This window comes from Myxine glutinosa, chromosome 1 (assembly GCF_964187855.1).
Source record: "Myxine glutinosa chromosome 1, kmMyxGlut1.1, whole genome shotgun sequence".
Lineage (NCBI taxonomy): Eukaryota > Metazoa > Chordata > Myxini > Myxiniformes > Myxinidae > Myxine > Myxine glutinosa.
The window spans coordinates 430,171,284-430,185,334 of record NC_136261.1 but is presented as its reverse complement, the minus strand read 5'-3'; the positions used below and the strand labels follow the sequence as shown (position 1 = coordinate 430,185,334).

The 14,051-nt window shown below is 47.7% G+C and overlaps 1 protein-coding gene across 1 annotated transcript in view; it reads left to right on the top strand.

Moving 5' to 3' along the window:
• LOC137419067 (uncharacterized) overlaps positions 1-14,051 on the top strand; it is a 246,618-nt gene that overhangs the window by 30,810 nt on the left and 201,757 nt on the right. The window contains exon 3 of the mRNA XM_078770678.1: positions 13,630-13,770. Within this exon, the coding sequence (XP_078626804.1) occupies positions 13,630-13,770 (141 nt within the window). The remainder of the gene's footprint in view (positions 1-13,629; positions 13,771-14,051) is intronic.

Below are 14,051 nucleotides of genomic sequence, written 5' to 3'. Positions count from 1 at the left end.
AGTGAAGGTGAGCAAAGAGTCTTGATTTTGGCAGTCTCACCAGAAGAGGGCTGCTGGCAGATCTTGTGCGTCCTGCAGGAATATTTGGGGGAAAGAGCAGGGGGAGCTAGGCCGGAAAGGAGTCGATAGAAGACAGGAAGACCACCATCCTGCCTGCATTGAGAGAGAAAGGCCCTCAGAATCAGCTTCATCACGGGAGATTCCAATGATTTGGTTTCAACCACCTTTAGCCGAGCTAGGTGTGAGGCAGGAGCACCGGCGCAGAGGGGAGAGCAGTATTCCATTGAGCCGCAGATGAAAGCTTTGTATGTGCCGAGGAGCTCAGAAGTGCCCAGAAAGGACTTCACACGATGGAGGATGCCCAATCGCGACTGCCTTTGGATCCGGGCTTCCTTGGAGTGCCGAGCCTGAGTGTAACGGAGTGTGTGCCACAAGCGTGCAGAATGGAGTGCATGAACAAGCGGGGGGTAGCGGTCATGCAACGACTCAGATGGGGGTAACCGTTACCTTGACTGAGGGGAGGGCTGAAGTTACCGAGCGGGAAATATTTTAAATGCAAGTATATTCTGGTCCTGTGCACGGGAAATTAAAAAGAACAGGTGTGTAATCCGTACAGGACCAAGGCGGTCACATTTCAAGGCACATCATGTCACTGTGTGTTAACAGTTAGTGTCAGGCAAAACGCCCGTGTGCAGATGATTGAAAAATATTTTCCCAAGGAATGGTGTGCGGCTGAGTGTGCGTGGCACAAATGGCAAATTCAGCTGTGGGATCTCTGCGGGATGGCTCATATGTAAAGTTGTGTGTAAACTATTGTTACGGACCGCGGATAAGATGTTGGTTTTGCCGAGCGGAGGCCCAGCAGCCCTAACAGTTACCCCGACTAACCCGATTCCCGAACGTTGGCCGGATCGCACCACAGATATTCAATATGGAAAAGACAAAAGCGACACGGATGTGAAGAAGAAGAAGAAGACGAAAAGGTTGGCAATACTACTAAATTTATTTCTATTATTAACAGGCTCAAAGTAACCAAGGAAGAAGGCAAGATAAGAAAATAATTTACAGAAGATATTAGACACAGTGCAATGCTAGCTTATACAAACTTAATTAACCCAGGGACAAGACAAACAAAACAAACTCACGTACACAAGAAGAATGGAAAGGCAGGAGGTGGATGGCTGGAGGGAAAGAAAGGTCCAAGGATGCTGCAGCACGATCGGCACATTTGGCAGCCGCCGTTCCTTCACGGCCCCGCTCAATACTGCCGTCCAGGCCCCAAGCTGTGGTTACTGAAGCTGCTGTTGTTGAAGCTGCTGTGTTGCTGCGTGGACGTCGCGTGCTTTCTCCAGGCTTCTTGCTGTTAACTCCTTTTTTTGGTCCAACTTTGGCGAGCAAGGCGACGAATAGCAGGCTTTGTGCTTCCCTGAATTTCCTTCGGCAGTACCTTGCGTGCGTGCTTTTATAGCGCCTCCGGCGATCAAGCCGCTGGTCTTCAGGACACGCTCATCGGTGTGCTCACCTCGGCCCTGGTTGGTCACGTGACCCTCTGGCTCCGCCCTTGATGACGACGGGCGGGCACGGCCTTCTTCCCTGACCCAAGCACATGTTCAATGGTGGTTTTGGAGGGGATGTAATTGGCAATTGGGGCTTGGCAATGACGAAAGGGGAAATGGAGGTTTTGGGAATGGGAATGAAGAATGAAGGGAATCTATCTTATTTCACTTGGTGCAATGGAGTGTCATCTTAATGGAAGACAAGGCCTTACCCTACTACACATAATAAAGATATAAATATCAACCAGGGGGAAATCTATGATTGGCTGACGTGATTGTTTATGACCTAATTATGGGACGCCCTTTCACCTTTATACATAACTGGAGTAAGGAGGGTCCAGAATAAGCAATATTTCACAACAACTTACTATACAATACAACACAATAAACAAAACACAATCCTCATATCCGCAACACTATCATGGAGTGATCCATGTTTGTGAATGGAGTGAGATTGACTGTGGAGTGTGATTTGTGTGATCGTGTGATTAAATGGTGTGCGAGAGATCGTGAGATGGCCGGTGTGTGTAAGTTGTGTGCGCTGGTCCGTGAGGCGATTTGGGGATGTACCGGATGCACCAGATGTACCAGATGTAGCACGGTGCGAGAGTGGGCATGGTGAAAGTTACGGAGCTGTGCGTATGAGCAGTGGATGTGGAGAACACGTCGGGGTTCCCGAAGGAAATCTGCCAGTGCAAAATGTCAGTGCAAAAATTTAAATTAAGGGGCAGGTTACGGTTGTACCGCCTAATTCTTCCACAGGGGGAGCTTACATTGGATAGAACATTTTGTGTGGAAGCGGTTTAAAAGCTGGAATGCCAGGGCAATCGCTCCTGTTTGAAAGCGCTGATCACGTGAGGAGAAGCTGCCGACCTGTTCATGCCATGGAAGGATCACCTGCCGAGATCAATTGTGTTGCCAGGTTTGGCGCTCTCAATCGGTGTCAGTAGTTGCTTAACTTCCCATGAGGCCGCGAACCTATCCACGGCATGGCGACCTGCAGGTTCAGAGGTTGGGGTGGGCCCGAGAAATCCACTCGTGATGCACCCCAAACCGCAAACCCCAAACTCAAAACCCCAAACCCCGCGTCTGCAACAATATTTTCACTCTGTCTGCTGCTTGGGAGTCAAACAAAATAGAAAATCATTCCAAACCGGAAAAAGTACTGTTTATAATGACATCATAAAGGACACAAACAACAATCACAAACAACTAAAGTGACGTGTTCGATAGAGTGATGTAATATACACTGTGCGATGCCAGTAAATTCCAGAAATTTTAAAAAATGCATTTTTCCAATCTTTATTTTATGTAAATTGAATTAAATACTTGAACACTGTTGAACACAAATCACCTTCTTGTTACTTCCACGAACCTCCAGTTTAGCATGACTTGAGCATGTTAAATAGGGTGGTGTGTAAGGGTGAGGTAGAAGACTGCTTCAAAGACTGCTTCAATAGTGCTTAACATCCGGAAGTTTTCTTTTTAACAATCTTTAACTTAATTATTATCTCACCTGGAACGAAGTTCTGGGGACCTCATGTGGTGGCACGTCCATCCGTCTGTCACTCCGGAAATACTTCTCCGCAACCACTGATGGGATTGTGACCAAACTTGGCACAATGATATTTGTTATGTTGTGACGAAGGTTTGTTCACGGCATTGAAAAAAAATCTGCCCCTTTGGGGTTTAACGGGGGCGGGGGGAGGGGGGGTTAGGGGATGCCCTCCAAAATAGGTATTTGCTTTCTTCTCAGAAACTAAACATACTGTTACGGACGCGGTTAAGATATTATTTTGACCGAGCGGTGGTATTACCGCGACCGAACAGTTATTCCCCGACTAATACCCGATTTGCCCCAAACTTTGGCCGGATCGCGCCACCGCTATTCAATCGGGAAAACTCTAAAGCGACCGAATGCAAGAGGAAGAAGAAGAAGAAGAAGAAGAAGAGTAACTGGGTTTATTATTTACACATATAATCAAGAAGAAAGAATTCACGTTTATTTACAGACGAGATTAGATACACAGTGCAACGCTAGCTTACCTACAGTCTTAATTAACCCAGGGACAGAACAAACAAGGACAGACTCATGCGGGGAATGATGATAGGACTGGCGGGAGATGGATGGCTGGCGGGATAGGGAGGTCCAACTGGTCCTGCAGCCGATCGACTTGTGGGCAGCCGCCGCTCCTTCGTGGCCCTGCTCCAAACTGCCGTCCAGGCCTCACGCTGCTGTGGCTGCAGTTTCGGTGGCTCCAGCTGCAGTAAATGCAGTTGCGGTGGCTCGAGCTGCTGTAAGTGCAGTTTCGGTGGCTCGATCTGCAGCTCAACTCTGGACTTCTCTCGGACTCAACTCCTTGGACTCCCTCTCGTCTCTCTGTAAAAGCTCATCTCTTTGGGAAACGCCCCACCGTGGGTTATATAGGCCCCGCCCCTCAACCTTCACGAACCTCCTCGATGTTTCTCTCCACACCCTCTCCAAGTCCAACCCCTTGTTCGTGGTTGGTTGAGTGGGGCTGACTCACTCCTCCCCTCTATGACGTGGTGGGGACCCACCTTTATTCTCCGACCCTGCCTCGTGGTCAATGGCGGCAATTGGAAGGGAGGTAATTGGCAATGGCACTCGAGGCCTGGCAAAGACGAAAGGGGAAATGAAAGTTTTGGGAGTGGGAATGAAGGGAATCTATCTCTTTCACTGGTGCAATGGAGTATTTCAATTAATGGGAGACACAGCCTTACCCTAAAACACATAATAAGATATAAGCTATCGAACAGGGGTATTCTATGATTGGCTGTGGTGTGGATGCTTTATGGACTAATTATGGGACGCCCTTTGACCTTTACACAGCTCCGGAGGCAGGAGGCGCAGAATAAACAATAATAATAATACACGCAATCCAAAAAATACAGTCCTCATATCCGCAACACTGCACCCTCCTCCTCTTAGGCCCATCCCGGGCCTACAACTTTTATTTAGTGTGACACGTAGGTGTAGTTCCCTCTACTTTTAACCTGACCCTGAGTGCGACAGTTTTTAAAACATAAATAAATGTGTCCCGCTGCTCCATTGCACCCTGCCTGACAGACTTATGCCCACAGTTAACCGAATTGCGGAATGGTCTTCAAACTACACACGGACGGTGGGGAGCATTATTTACAATGACTCTGCTTTTATTTACAAAACTAACCCAGGACCTGTAATTGTTCTTTCTGGGGGGAGACAGTCTGCTCTGCATCAATGCACCATGAAAGCACCTATAATGCACCAACACACCCTCAAGCACCAATCGGTGCAGTCACCATTGTTCATCAGTGTTCAATGCATAAAAATAAACTCAACAACCCCTAACCCTGCAGGTGGTCTCTTGCTCTTTGGCTCCCTCTGCTGGTTATTATTATTGTCTTCCAGTTGTTGTCTTTCTTTCATTTTCTTACTGGTGGCCTATGTGACTGAAAAATGCACCCAATGTGTCCTTTTTATTTTATTTTATTTATGGCCCACAGGGCCGACTAGTGTGGTTCACCTGTGGGGCATCGGTGCCCTGTGGCCAAGGTCCGCCAGCAAGATTTCGGGCCCTCATGGCCGGTTCCAGCAGAGGGGCCATGCCCCAACCCATGGGGTCCATACGTGGTGCTCGGCCACAGGCATGTGGTCCATCATGTGGTGCATCGATGCAGACAGCTGGTTCTGGGAATTCCGGGCGCACAATGGAGGACTCACGCACGCTCCCCTCGGCGCCCAATGGCGCACAGGTCATGTGGGAGACAAAAGAGACAAATGAGCGAGGGGTAAGGTCACAAGGGTACACATCAATAAGGCAATGCAAGGCGAAATGCGTATGGAGGGCGAAGTGAGAAAGCTCGACCCTACCGTACGTCACCCCCTGTCACCTACACTACCCTTCCCCTTACCCCATATGTACAAAATCTACACATTTACAAATTCGTCGCTAATGTCTCGTCTGCCCCATATTTCTCCAATACCAAATTCGTCACCATAATCCCTCTAACCAAAATTTGCCATCACCCAATTCGTCATCAATCCTCATAAGGAGGAAGAGATGGAACACAAAGCACAATGTCACACCCACGTCATGATGCGTCTCACAATCCAAACATTTGCATCAAAAATAATTAAACATGGCATGGTGTGGAGTACTTGTCACCTCAGGTGAGTGGATGCAGATGGTGCGAGGAGACTTCATCCTAACTACTTTCCAAATGACATTAACACACGTTACACTACCCGGGGTCTCTCCCTGCCAATCCATTGGCCAACTTACACTATGGGTTCTAAAAACCAATTCCCATTGACCAAACTGTGGTGCTTCTCAATTTGGGGTCTCACTCCCCCGATTCATCTCCTGGTGCCCTTGCACAATTTCTGGGCTGTGACGTGTAGCTCTCCCAGCAGGTCTACCCACCTGCACACCTCCACCACTGCAGTTGCCACCCGAGCTTACCTAGCTCCTCACCCTAACCTATCTAACTGGGGAAGGCCCCTCCTGGCTCTGTCACCCCTTGGTGCCCTCTGGCACTGGGCTACCTGGGTCCGTCCTCCGGATCCTCGGGCCCCATCCACAACAACTCTACCGGCTCCCAGAGCCCACCTGCAGCCTCACCTGGCCGACATCCTCACAGTGGTGGAGTGCCCATTTAACTACACACACACACTAACAGGCTACACGCCCAGCCATTTCCACAACACTAATGCACCCATCCAAGTACCATTCTTTCACCTCGTACCACAGATGCCAATATCCAACCACAATTTACCTGTACCCTCTACCTAACACTTAAACTACCCTCCCCGGGTATTCGTGATGGGGGTCCATTCTTCCCCCATTCACACCTTCGCACCATCCACTCCACTCTACAGTTTCCACCATACTCACTCCACGACCATCCATTCCAATACTCCATATATTCCACTCTCCATGTATTCCACACACCTGTTGGTGCACACCTGTGCACTCACACCTGGTGCCACGTGCACCCTCCTTCCTTCCTGGACCATTTGGTCAACACAATACACATCACCTTCTCTCCCTCATACACTGCTCCACACACCTGTTCAGTTGCACTTGTTCAATCCTCACACACTGCTCAATACACTTGAATACACCTCCAACACTCACACGGCATCATCTGAACTACCTGTTGCCCTGCTAACTTAGTGCCCCCCGTCTTCCCTTTAAACTAAGCACATACTTAGTTTAAAGGGAAGACACCTGACACCTGACCACCACACACCTGACCATCATTATCATCCACTCTAATCTACCTGCGTCCCCACTACAGGTGTCATTGTCACTACCTAACCTTAACGTTACCTAATGTCAATCTTCTAGGTCCCTACACACAATATCCTAACCCACCCGGGCTAGTTTTCACTGCCATCAACCCCATAATCTAGTGCTCCTTTGCCCCCCCCCCCTGTGAGGGATGGTGGATTGGCCATCCCATCACATGGGGAGGTCCCACTATCAATTTTGCTCTTCCGAATTCCAACAAATCAAAAATTTTCTCTCCCAAAATTTCGAATCCAAAAACACTATCAGTATCACCATCATCACCGTCCACTTATTAGACCCTCTCGGTGCGCCAATTCACGTCTACAGCCCGGCTTCGTACAGCCGAGCAATGAATGCGGGTTCTTTGGTACCGGCGGTTGGATGCGTCCGACATTCGGTGCAGGAAAGGAGGCTTACCCGGGCCGAGATCCCACGCACCATCTCGGCACCGAGCCATCCAATTGCCCGATCTCGACCTGCCGGAACGTCTCAATAAAAAGTGGTCGCCATGACGACCCTTCCTATCGGGCTGCCCGCTCTGCCTAGTGGAGCACGGACGCGGCCGTTCAAAGCGAGGCCCAGCGTGGATCGCGTACGGCGGTCCTTTCGGACCCGCCGCGGTTCGGATCCCCGCTGGTCCTCGCGGCACGCGAAGCCCGGCACGCACCGAGGGCCCGATTCGGCTAAATGTCGTTCTAACCGCTAACCCGGTTACCGTCGATGCCTCACCTGCATGCTTACACGCATACGCTACCCCTTTCTTGCTCATACATCTAGCTGTTCCCATGCTCCTCGTCGTACCTTCTCGTACACACCTCGGTACACTCATTCCGCTCACAGACTTGGTCACACACCTGACCACCGAACACCTTTGCACGCACTCATCGCTCGCACACCTCACCAACACACCTCTTCGCGCCCCCTCCTCGGTCACCTCCTCTGTGACAATCACAGGTGTGCTCTCACTCGCACACCCAACCACGTGCCTCACGAGCAATTCCCGCGTGCATTCCCACACACGCTCTACCATTCCAGGTGTGCATCCTTTTATTCCAGGTGTACATCCTCGCTCACCTGTCACAACCAACTCACGCGCCGTGTCACTCTCACTACTTTCACCACCACGCTTGACAACGCACTCACCCTTACTCTCGACAGCGCACTCTTTCCTCATGCACCTGTCCATTACACACCTTTCTCACGCACACTCTTGCGGACACTGTCCCGTTACATCCTCTGTAACACTCACCACAAGCGTGCATTCTCCCTCACTCTTGACAGCGCACTCTTTCCCCATGCACCTGTCCGTTACACACCTTTCGCGCGCACACTCTTGCGCACACTCTCTCGTTACTTCCTCCGTAACACTCACCACAGGTGTACACTCTCTCATTACATCCTCTGTAACACTCACCACACCGCGCTTCCATGTACCCCCTCGCACACGCGCTTCGACCAACTCACTCTTGACGGCACACTCTCCCGTTACATCCTCTGTAACACTCCTCACTATGCGCTTCCATGTGCTCCCTCGCACACGCGCGACGACCGACTCACTCTCGACAGCACACTCACTCCTCGGTGCGCACTTTTTCCTCACACACCCCATGGTCGGACATTCTCGCACACCTCTTCCTTCGCACACCAGACCTGTCGCACACTTCACCAACGGCCTCTCACGAACACTCGGGTCCACAACAACCCCCAAGCCGACTGAAGCTCCCCTCACATCATGTACATTTCCGATTATATCGCCACTCACCTTGGCACCTCGTCTCCTCACCTCCTTCGCCACCTGCAAACTCTTCATTTGGTTAGCGAGCACATCATTATGAGTTGAGCACCGACCTTGCACATATTCCATCACCTCCTCCTGGATTTCTCTTTTAGTTTCTGTCTGTCCCTTCTTAATTTCACTCACCTCTTCTTCCACTTCCTCTAATTTTTCCTTTACTTCCTTCATCTCCCTGTGCGCCCCCTCTATCTCTTCCTCTAACGCCACTTTAACCGTTTCTATGTGCGTCCTCACCTCTCGGTCCTTCGTCTCCATTACTTCTGTCACCTCCTCCAACTTCTTCGTCAACCCCTCATGTACCATCTGACATTCCTTCTGTGTCGCTATTAATTCGTTTTTAATGTCTTTTTGTGTCGCTTTTAACACCCCGATTATTGCCGTGTTCTTTTCCACTTGGTCCACTAGTTCCTTTTGTCCCACTGTCAGCTGTTCTACTCCCTTCGTCAGACCCTCTATTCCCCCTTGTAACCTCGCCGTATTATTCCTCACCTCTTTCTCTATACGCTTTTCGCCTGGCTTTACCTCCTCGCGTACCCCCGAGACCTCCTCACTTACACCTCGTCGTATCTCCTCTTTCATCTCCTCCATCTGGTTCCCCATCTGTTCGATTTCCCGGGCGGATTGCTCCCCTATTTCCCACAATTTGTCTTCCATCCTATTTTCTAACCCCATTAACCCATTTTTCACCCCCTCTAACTGATTCTCCTGGGCAGCCATTCTATTTTCCACCCCCGTTAACCCATTCTTTACCTCTTTTATCCCGTTGTCTAACCCCTCAAACTTAGCTTCTAGCCGTTCCCCCATTTCTCCCATTTTGCCCCCCATTTCGCCCCCCATTACCCCCAATTGCCCACTCTGAGCCCTCATTTGCTCACTCTGAGCATCCATCCGGTTCCCCAATTCATTCCTCAGGTCTTCACTTGTCTGGACCATGAGCGCCTTTATTTGTATCATAAAGAGGTCCCAATTCACCGGCGGCGCTGCTACGGTCGCGGGCGTGGCTAGGTTTGGTGCCGCTGTAACCGCGTGCGCAAAGGCGCCATTTTGCACACCTGAAACCTCGTGCGTGAGAGCGCCATTTTGCGCGTCTGATACCCTCTCAACCACATTGCCAATGTTCTCCTCCTCTCTTTCATCCACATACATTTCCCCTAGGTCCTGGGTCGATTCCACCCGGTCTATCTCTAGCTCACCCACCGGCATCCGATCGCCTTGACCAGCCATGGCGCGATTTCAAAATTCGGGTTTTTGCTTTTCAACACAAATTTCCAGCAGCTTGTAATTTTGAGCGCATTAAGCGCGCTTCGGGTCCGTATCTCACTCCCAGACACCAATTTTTACGGACGCAGTTAAGATGTTATTTTGACCGAGCGGTGGTATTACCGCGACCGAACAGTTATTCCCCGACTAATACCCGATTTGCCCCAAACTTTGGCCGGATCGCGCCACCGCTATTCAATCGGGAAAACTCTAAAGCAACCGAATGCAAGAGGAAGAAGAAGAAGAAGAGTAACTGGGTTTATTATTTACACATATAATCAAGAAGAAAGCAGTCACGTTTATTTACAGACGAGATTAGATACACAGTGCAACGCTAGCTTACCTACAGTCTTAATTAACCCAGGGACAGAACAAACAAGGACAGACTCACGCGGGGAATGATGATAGGACTGGCGGGAGATGGATGGCTGGCGGGATAGGGAGGTCTAACTGGTCCTGCAGCCGATCGACTCGTGGGCAGCCGCCGCTCCTTCGCGGCCCTGCTCCAAACTGCCGTCCAGGCCTCACGCTGCTGTGGCTGCAGTTTCGGTGGCTCCAGCTGCAGTAAATGTAGTTGCGGTGGCTCGAGCTGCAGTAAGTGCAGTTTCGGTGGCTCGATCTGCAGCTCAACTCTGGACTTCTCTCGGACTCAACTCCTTGGACTCCCTCTCATCTCTCTGTAAAAGCTCATCTCTTTGGGAAACGCCCTGCCGTGGGTTATATAGGCCCCGCCCCTCAACCTTCGCGAACCTCCTCGATGTTTCTCTCCACACCCTCTCCAAGTCCAACCCCTTGTTCGTGGTTGGTTGAGTGGGGCTGACTCACTCCTCCCCTTTATGACGAGGTGGGGACCCGCCTTTATTCTCCGACCCTGCCTCGTGGTCAATGGCGGCAATTGGAAGGGAGGTAATTGGCAATGGCACTCGAGGCCTGGCAAAGACGAAAGGGGAAATGAAAGTTTTGGGAGTGGGAATGAAGGGAATCTATCTCTTTCACTGGTGCAATGGAGTATTTCAATTAATGGGAGACACAGCCTTACCCTAAAACACATAATAAGATATAAGCTATTGAACAGGGGTATTCTATGATTGGCTGTGGTGTGGATGCTTTATGGACTAATTATGGGACGCCCTTTGACCTTTACACAGCTCCGGAGGCAGGAGGCGCAGAATAAACAATAATAATAATACTAGTCAGAGAGCCTACTACACTCTATTTCAACCCATAGCATACAAAAGGTTTGACCCCCTAGAGTTGTTGGGGGTATCAAGCTGAGTAAAAAAAAGTATGTAAGATTGACCCCCCCTGCTGGAACTAGTCACCAGACCCCCCTAAAATGACCCCAATAATGGGTTATTTCAACCCATCTCATACATGGACCAAATTTGGTTACAATATAGTGTCATGTCAGGACATTACAAAAATGTCAAATCTAACAACTTACCCTGCTGGAAAGGTGATGTTAGACCCCCCGCAAAGTACCCCCCAAAATGGGTTATTTCAACCCATCTCATACATGGACCAAATTTGGTCACAATATAGTGTCATGTTAGGACATTACAAAAACATCAAATCTAACAACTTACCCTGCTGGAAAGGTGATGTTAGACCCCCCGCAAAGTGCCCCCCCCTAAAAACGGGTTATTTCAACCCATCTCATACATGGACCAAATTTGGTCACAATATAGTGTCATGTCAGGACATTGCAAAAACATCAAATCTAACAACTTACCCTGCTGGGTAGGTGATGTTAGACCCCCCCCCCCCCCGGCCCCAAAGTACCCCTGTTTCAAGCCATCGTTTACATGAACCAACTTCGGTCACAATCATGTCATCAGGATATTACAAATTATCAAATGTAACAACTTAACAGCTTAAGACATGTCTGTACATTGACATACATCATCATTTAATGCCCCTAGTTTAGTAAAAGTATGCAAATGACCTTGCTAGGCCCTCCTTGGTAATATTTTTTGTAAACTACGGAAGCCAATAGAGGACAACCAATAAAATATTGTTGATGCACTTATAATAGCATGACATGATCAAATATAATATAATAATAGAAGCCTGAATGAAACCAATCAGAGATGATTGACTTGTAGGCATACTATCCTAAATTTCATGAGCATTATATGGTCAAATAGCAAATACATTTTGTATTTAACTTTCACAGATACTGAACGAGCCCCTCCTTGAGGAACTGCATATTCTAGATTTTCCAGTTTTTAAGCAACATGCTTTCATATAGTAAGTATGGAAACTTAATCTGAAGAATTTATGTTTTCCTCTTGACATTCCCCTCTTCTTTTGGTTAATAATGATAACAAAGTTGATATTTGTTCCACATTAGAGGATATTAAAATGTTTAACAATCAAACATTATTTGAAATGCATTGGTTTGATAAAATTTAAAATGTTTAATCTTATTACAAAGATTAACTAATAAAGCTCAGAAGCCTCTTACAATGGAGATTAATAGTTAAATCAAACTTCTATACTTGTAGTTGTAACTTGTAGTGTGTATGCTGATTTCATTAACCAACACTTGTAGTGTATGCTGACTTTATTTGATTTGTGATATTAATTTTCAGCTAACTAACCCTGATGACATGATTGTGACCGAAGTTGGTTCATGTAAACGATGGCTTGAAACAGGGGTACTTTGGGGCCGGGGGGGGGGGGGGGGTCTAACATCACCTACCCAGCAGGGTAAGTTGTTAGATTTGATGTTTTTGCAATGTCCTGACATGACACTATATTGTGACCAAATTTGGTCCATGTATGAGATGGGTTGAAATAACCCGTTTTTAGGGGGGGGCACTTTGCGGGGGGTCTAACATCACCTTTCCAGCAGGGTAAGTTGTTAGATTTGATGTTTTTGTAATGTCCTAACATGACACTATATTGTGACCAAATTTGGTCCATGTATGAGATGGGTTGAAATAACCCATTTTGGGGGGTACTTTGCGGGGGGTCTAACATCACCTTTCCAGCAGGGTAAGTTGTTAGATTTGACATTTTTGTAATGTCCTGACATGACACTATATTGTAACCAAATTTGGTCCATGTATGAGATGGGTTGAAATAACCCATTATTGGGGTCATTTTAGGGGGGTCTGGTGACTAGTTCCAGCAGGGGGGGTCAATCTTACATACTTTTTTTTACTCAGCTTGATACCCCCAACAACTCTAGGGGGTCAAACCTTTTGTATGCTATGGGTTGAAATAGAGTGTAGTAGGCTCTCTGACTATACACACAATCAAAAAAATACAGTCCTCATATCCGCAACAATACAATTCCAATGAAACCACAACATTTTGTTCATGACCCATGATGTACCAACGTTTGTTCACGGCATTTACAAAATGGTAATCAACGGTGGAGGGGGTGGGGGGGGGGGCAAGGGGATAGGTTGCCCCCAAAATAGTTTTTTTTTGTTTGTTTGTTCAAATTCTGTGATTACGTTAGTATGATTGTACATGCTGCCGTATCTTCTAGCATCCATTGAAATTGGTTAAAAACGCCATGATACGGTTTAAAATACCTTTAGTCAGTGTAGTATATGGCTTTGTTCTACCAGGTGAGCACACAGGGGTATTGCCCCAATGTTTATATTTAAATTTAAGAATACATTCATGACGTAACATGTTCTATGAACTCTCAAGATGGTTATCAATCCCATTTCCCTTCAAACGACTGATGCTAATTTGTACACAGGTGATGTCTATCCTTTAAAGGTGGAAGGCAGACAACACAAGAATGATTCATCTGTCACAAAAAATTCAAAATGTGCTTCTGCAAAGGAAGGTTCAGATGATATTCACATGACAAACGGAAGTGCTTCCTGTTTTGCAACTGGTGAGTGGAAATGTAAAAGATGTAAAAAAATATGTAATCTTCGGAGAAGTGTTAAATATTTTGCATTTTGATTTTGATTTTAAAAAAAGATTTTTTTTGTTTGTTTGTTTCTGTAGAACATTCCAGAAGTAATATGGGACAAATAAGGTCCAGTCGCAGCATGACAGTGAAGATGAAGCATTTTTTGAAGAAAGATTCACAACATCAAGGCTCACTTCCGATAAAATACAAGTGTATGTCTGGGCCTCGCAACACCAAGATCAATATTAAATTAAACAAAA